This window comes from Petaurus breviceps, unplaced genomic scaffold (assembly GCF_028583685.1).
Source record: "Petaurus breviceps papuanus isolate PSGF00001 unplaced genomic scaffold, PetGlider_PUasm1.0 90667, whole genome shotgun sequence".
Lineage (NCBI taxonomy): Eukaryota > Metazoa > Chordata > Mammalia > Diprotodontia > Petauridae > Petaurus > Petaurus breviceps.
In genome coordinates, this window is record NW_027187302.1 from 1,157,725 (window position 1) to 1,165,401 (window position 7,677).

Consider the following 7,677-nt stretch of genomic DNA (forward strand, 5'->3'; position numbering starts at 1 on the left):
ACTAGGTGGCACAGTGAGTAGAGCACTGGCCCTGGAATCAGGAGGACCTGAGTTCAAATCCGGCCTCAGACACTTGACATGCTTACTAGCTGTGTGACTTTGGGCAAGTCACTTAACCCCAATTGCCCTACCCTTTCTCCTCCCCCCCCCCAAAAAAAAAAAACAAAAAAAGATCAGAGGGTTTGGAATTTGTATTCCATTAGGCAAAAGAGCTTGGATTATAACCAAAGATCGACTACCCAGTGAAATTGAGCATAATCTTTCAGGGGAGGAGGTAAACATTCAATGAAATAGGGGAATTCCAGACTTTCCTGAATAAAAGACCAGAACTCTAGAAAATTTTATCTTCAATATAAGACTCAAGAGAGGCATAAAAAAGGTAAACAGGAAAGAGGAAGGAAAAAAAAATTCAAATAAAGTGTATGACTGCTTCAGGATCATTCTGCATTGGAGAAGGACTGGAGAGATCCCACACTATAAGGAGATAATCCTATTAGGTAAACCCCTCTGGAACCTGTCAAGTCCAATTCTAGGATGGCAAGCATTGCCCTAATAGGGTGTCTGAAGAGCATCTCTTGTGCAAAAGTTTACCCAGCAATGCCCCCCCAGAGAAATCGGAGGCAGCCCAATTCTGCTGTGAACCCTCAGACCCCATGTTTTATGTGATAACTCCCAAGTAACAGATTACCCAAATGCCACATTGGTATGTTCAGTACCCCTAAATTTCCTTCAAGAATCAATGGTTTGTCCCCATTGTTAAATTACTCTCCTCTGAGTTCTCATCTGTCTATATCTTTCTAGTAGTTTGATGTAAATTTCAGTAACTTACTGAGGCCAGTTTTACACAATAGAGCAAGTGAGGAGTCCTCCCTGGTTTCTTAATCAAGTTGTTGATCTCAGTACTGTGAAGTACACAGCATCCCTGATCCAGATCACTTTAATAGACTGATTAGAAAACATTCACAGAGCAAGGAAATGAACTCTCTGGAAGATTCATCTCCCACTGGAGACCAATGTTTAAATCTTGATTGAACTGCCAATGCAAATGAGGGTTTTAAAATTTTGTTCTTGGTGGTGGATTTCTGCTCCCACCCCCTCACTGTTCTTCCATGATTGTTTACCCATACTTTAGTTATTCAGTTTGATTTCTTGGCATGAAAACCTAAGAAGAGACTGCCAGTCAACAGAGGTTCGTTTATTTAAAATGGTTGATCACATGGGACTGCTCTACAAATCCAAGGTTGTTTTTTTTTTTTTTTACAAAACAATTGTTGACCCTTTGCATTGCTTTTCTTAATAAACTGTTTTGCCAGTGTTTAAAGTATTGTGTTTTACCTGACTGAGCAATTAGAGCTCAGATGGGCTGCTGCTTGTTTTCTTCGGATTTATTTAATTCTTTAAGCCTGTGGCTGTACTTTGTAGTTGACAAATGAAAGCATTCTGCCAGAAAACTTTTATGAGAGAGAAGAGGGACTGAAGACTGGGGGTGGAGGAGAGAAAGGGAGAAGGAGAATGACAGATAGGCACAAGCATTGAGGCAATGTTTTTATTGCAGAATACCAGGGTAATTCAAAAAGAAATTTTATGAGGTATTTTAAGCACCTGATCCTAAAAATGGTTTATGTAAATAAAATAAATGTAAATAAAAATTATATATTGTTTCATTCTGTAGCATTTCAAAGATAACAGTTAAAAAGTATTTCTTTAAAAATATATTTATACATTTATTTTTTTAATTTTGAGTTCTTACAAGGAGAGGGCTATAAAACTTCATACCCTTTGATCCAGCAATGCCATCACTAGGCATATATCTCAAAGAGATCATAAAAAGGGGGAAAAGTCCCTACATGTACAAAAATATAGCAGCTTTTTTTGTGGTGGCAAATAATTGGAAATTGAGGGGATGCCAAGTTGTAGTATATGAATGCTATTGTTCTATAAGAAATGATGAGCAGGTGGATTTCAGAAAAACCTGGAAAGGCTTAACATGAACTGATGCTGAGTAAAGTGAGCAGAACCAGGAGAACATTGTACACAGCAACAGAAGCATTGTACAGTGATTATGATAGACTTAGCCCTTCTCAGCAATACAAGAATCCAATACGATTCCAAAAGATTCATGACAGAACATGCTAGCCACATCCAGAGAAAGAACTATGGAGTCTCAATGTAGATTGATGCATACTATTTTCACTCTTTGGTTTTTCTTTCTCGTGGATTTTTCCTTTTGTTCTCATTCTTCTTTCACAACATGACTAATGTGGAAATATGTTTAAAATTATTGTACATGTATAACCTATATCGGATTGCATGCTGTCTTGGGGAGGGAAGAGAGGGAGAGAGAAAAATTTGGAACTCAAAATTTTACAAAGGTGAATGTTGAAAACTATTTTACATGTAATTGGAAAAAATGCTATTATGCAAAAAAAATAAAGTTCTAAATTCTCTCCCTCCTTCCCACCCCTCCCCTACCCATTGAGAAAGCAAGCAATATGATACCCAATAGATATATGAAGGCATGCAAAATGTATTTCTATATTATCCATGTCGCAAAAAAAGCAGGAAACATAAGATGAAAAAAAATTTTTTTGAATCATTTTATTAATCACAGTAACTAAGTCTTCCACAGGTGATCATCATTATAATACTGCTGTTACCATGTAACAGTGTTCTGGTTATTCTTATTTCACTTTACATCACTTCATATAAGTCTTCCCAGATTTTTCTGAAACCATCCTGTTCATAATTTCTAATAGTACAATAGTATTCTGTCCCAATCATGTATCATGACTTGTTCAACTATTCTCCAATCAATAGGCATCCCATCAATTTCTTATTCTTTGCCACCAAAAAAGGAGCTGCTATAAATATTTTTGTACATATGGGTCCTTTCCCCTTTTTTGATCTCTTTGAGGTACAGATATAATAGTGGTATCACTGGGTCAAAAAGTGTGCACAGTTTGATAGCCCTTTCGTCATAGTTCCAAATTGTTCTCCAGAATGGTGAGACCAGTTCACAATTCCACCAACAGTTTATTAGTGTGTACCTATTGTCTCACATTTCCTCTTGCACTAATTTGTCATCTTAATTTTCTGTCACGTTAGACAATCTAATAGGTGTGAGGTTGTATTGTACTCAGAATTGTTTTCTGTACATAATTTCATTTGGCAAATAATTTTTACAAATATTTAAGCAACTCATTGCTACTTTTCTATGTAAACTAACAAGTTTACTGTGTCAAACCTTTGGCTATTAGCCTAGGAGGAGAAAATCAGGCACCCTGTTTTATGTATGCTGGTTCCCCAATTCACAGTACATCATTGGTGCTCTTCCTTTCTTCCCAATACCACTTTGGACAATCTAAATAAAAAATATTCTCATCAATTTCAGCAAGTTAGCCATGATTTTCTTCATTGAAAACATTTCTCATACTTAAAAATCGAATCAAAATATGGGTTTCCTTTTAGGGCCCCCATATCCAAGAGAGTAGCCATTTGAAAAGGAAGCCTGCTGTCTCCATCTCCTCTCTCCCAACAGTCCCTGCTGCAGTGTCACTCTGCAGGGTTGTCATGCAGGTCTGATCAAAGAGCACACCATTAATAAGATAAATGTACTCTAAGTGATGCACAGTGCAAGGTAACAACCCTTGTATGCTGTAATAAGCTCCAATCAGTAATATAGCGTCCAAAAGAGGAGAATGGCATGGTGTGTAGCATCTAATGCATGTGAGAGTATAAATGGCAGGTTATGGGTGAAGATGAAAATAAAAAAGATAATTGCCTAGATAGTTTCCCTGCCTTAGCCTTGTAAATTTGAACTGTACCATGCAACCTATCTTGAAATGGAAAAACAAAAAATATTTTCCTTATATGTTTTTGAAAGTAGTTCTTAAAAGTATTCTTAGCATCTCATTTAGTCATTCAAATAACTTCTCTTTGCTGGGGATTTTTTCCCCTCTTCTCTCTTCCCCTCCATCTCACTTTTTGGAAAATAATGTTAGCTTTTGCTATCAGGGATTACTAATTGAGTTTGCCATCTGTGATTCAGATAAAATTGTAAAGGAGCTAATATTCTGAAAATGTATAAGGAAAAAGTACTATTGAAGGGGTCACTTCCAAAGAGCTATGGAGGTAAGTGATAAATAATAATGGAAAAAATTACATCTAGCCTGAATATTTTTAGAAGAAAATTTAGACCATTTTTCCTATAATGGTATCCTCAATTTGAGAGGTTCTTAAATTGTTGTGTTTGGCAGACGTTCTTTTTTTAAATAAAAAAAAGACCTAGAGGAAGAACTCCAGCATCTTGAATATGTTCTATGGAAGAACATAGACAAGAATCACAAAAAAAAATAGTTTACTGTATGCACCAATAGAGAATATCCACAGTCCTGATATCACAGATCCATTGAAGTAACTTCAACATTTATATGGACAATAACAAACAATACCGTCCCATCCATTTATTAATTTTAAAGTCCTATTGATATCTTCTGTTTTTACATTATAATCATTTCAAGATGGCACACCTCTGTTTGCCTCAGTTTCTTCATCTGTAAAATGGGGATAGATAATAGTAGGACCAACCCCCCAGGAATGTTGTGAAGATCAAATGAGATAATTGTAAACCTCTTAGCACAGTGCCTGCCAGATAGTGCTATAAAAATGTTAGCTTTTTTAATTAGATAAAAAGCCTCACACACACATTCATCCACCTGCACAGTGAGTGTTCTAAGTGTAACAAAAAGAGTTAAATAAAACCAACCATCAGGCCAATTTATTCAGTTGCTTGGTGCAAGGGCAATCTAACAAGTTCACTGGGGGCTCCATTCACCTCTAAAACTAGACATTCTATAGGGATCAGGCAGGTTCAGGAGGGAACATATCAGATGCCCCACATTTATTTACAAAAGGAAGTTAATTCCTCTGTGCCTATTATTTAAAAAATATGGATCCCTTTTTAATCAACAACACAGAATATTACAATCATCAGAGACTCCCAGCATGAATTGCCACTATTTGCCACTTGTCAAAAGGCTCCTTTGAGACACCTGATATTAGATATAGCCCTCCACAGTCTCAGGAAGGCTAGAGAAAGGAACACTGTGAATTTGGGGGGCAACTACAATCAAGATGGTTTCTTCAGCCTTTTTTTTAAAATACTATATACGTTCCACTTTTTCATGTCAGTTTATGTTTCATGAGTTTTCCTCAATTTCTAGGAACTCTAGGACAATGACTGTCCTAGGGCAATCAAAGCAAGGTCTTATTACGTCCACTCCCATGTCTACATTGTGGGTCTTTTGAGCATTGTAGAGTGATGGAGGAAGAAAAAGAAGAAAAGATGAGGGAAGGAAGAAGAGAATAATTCACTTCATTGCTGACTATAAATTTATCAGACCTGTCCCAGAGGACCCATTTTGGGCCTTCGCTAGGTTCTTTGAAGCATTTATCTATAAATTTCCTAGCACTCAGGGTCCCATGCCTCCACACAGATGGTCATAACAGTCCTCATGTCAAAAGGAGAAAGTGCCATTGTTTGTTGATGGCCTGAGTTTCTGACCCTCCTGAGCCAGTCTTGAGGCTCTAAAGCTTGTCACAGATGCAATAAATAGTTTAATATTTTCTCAGGGCTTTTTGTTCAGTACATCATATCCTGAGGTGTCTTACATATGTGAGATGTACCAATAAGCAATTACTACTGTATGCAGATAATAATTTTCTATCAAATTATGCTCACACTCACAAAAGAAGGATTCTAATAATAATAGTTAACATTGATATAGTTCTTTAAGATTTGCAAAATACTTAGCATAAATTATCTTACTTGTTCTTCACAGAAAACCATATCTAGGTGCTATAATTACTCCCTCTTTATAGATGAGGAAGCGGAGTCTGAAAGGGGTTAAATAACTTGCCCAGGGTCTCATAGCTAGTGAGGGTTGGAGACAGGCTTGGAACTCAAGTCTTCCTGACAGCACGTCCGGCACTTTACCTACCATGTCTTCTAGCAAGGGGTTTACAGTTACAAAAATCCTAAGTAGCAAGCATATCCTTGTATACATCCAAGAAAGAATCACAGCAGCCACATTATGAAAATAATGTGGTCCATCATAATTTAGCTGACCTGATATAACCCTAAATTTTTCCCTTTTTTGCATTAAATATCAAGAGATCCAACCCTATGTCCCCTCCTATACTTTGTGTGTAATATATATGCTGAGGACTCAGCAGTCATATTTGTGACATTTAATAAGTTTGAGAGACATAATTTCTGGGTAATTAATATTATCTTGATAAAGTTAGCATATTACCAATAAAATGGGTCACTGACACTCAAATGCCAAAGACCAATTATGGTGTTAGGCTCACATTTTATATGCCCTTGGAAGAGTGGATGTTCTTGAGGGTGACAATCAACTGTGATAGGTCAACAATTAACGAGAAAGAATGAATAACATAATGTGAGGTGGACCTGTTCTAATGAGGGGGTAGGGGAGGGAACTTTGATCATGTGTTTTAATTCCAAATAACTCCCAGCCTCAGGGAATTTAATCAAAGAATTTACCTCCACCCAGACCTGAGTAGAACACAGTAGGCTTCCCCAGCTGAGTGGGGTCTGAACAAGATTATTAAGAATGGGGGTGGCTGGGTGGTGCAGTGAATAGAGCACCAGCCCTGGAGTCAGTAGGACCTGGGTTCAAATCCGGCCTCAGACACTTAACACAAAATAACTAGCGGTGTGACCTTGGGCAAGTCACTTAACCCCAATTGCCCTTCAAAAAGCAAAAAAAAAAAACCAGTTAACACCATATTTATATAACTAAGGGAAATATTTTTCAAAGCTTCTTAAGATTATTACAAACGTTAACCTAATCTCTCATCATCAGCAATCTCCTTCAGAGACTGAACAGGCTTCTGAAAAAAATCCTGGTCCTAATAATTAAAAAATTGGTTATTAATATGAGTGAGAAATAATAATTTCATATTTAACTGGGTCCAGGAAACAATTTTTTTTGTCCCTTTGAACAGCTTTTTTTTCTGATCATTTTTGTTTCATTTAAGTTTTCTTATCTTATACTGTATTTACTCTAGTAAGCTGCCTGAAATCCTTTTTGGAAGTAAGTAGACACGAACCCTGAATGAAATAAAGGAAAGGATGACAGCAGATGCAGGGCACCTAGCAAGCAGAAGACTCCAGGCAAGTCAGTGGGTGACAGAGGACTCAACCACAGCACAACCGATCTCTCTTCCTCATGATCACCCTCAAGCACTGACTGGAGCTGAATGAATTAGTGCTCAGCAGTAATCAACACATTTGCCAAAACAAAAAGAGAAGCCATAACCATGTTTTGTGCAGATATAGGTACTGCCTCAATTTAGGTAATATAGTATGATATAATATGATGTGATATGATACAATATAATTAATATAATATAATATGTTGGTTTGTGGGAAGACTAAAGAATACTGTGGCTCTCTGTGCTGTTGTGGCTTATTAATTTCTTTGCTACTATGATGGAATAAGCTTACTGGTTTGGGTATTTGGTTTTCTGGTGTTTGAATAAATGTTTTTGCTTCTGTCTTATATATGGAGAGTCTGTTATATTTTGAAATTGAGCACCATGCATATATATATATATATATATATATATATATATATATATATATATATA

The 7,677-nt window shown here is 36.7% G+C and overlaps 1 protein-coding gene across 1 annotated transcript in view; it reads left to right on the top strand.

The window, feature by feature from the left end:
• CYB5R4 (cytochrome b5 reductase 4) overlaps positions 1–7,429 on the top strand; it is a 110,145-nt gene extending 102,716 nt beyond the window's left edge. The window contains exon 16 of the mRNA XM_069065079.1: positions 7,096–7,429. Coding sequence (XP_068921180.1) covers positions 7,096–7,129 — 34 coding nt within the window. The 3' untranslated portion in view covers positions 7,130–7,429. The remainder of the gene's footprint in view (positions 1–7,095) is intronic.
• Positions 7,430–7,677: the final 248 nt, after the last annotated feature.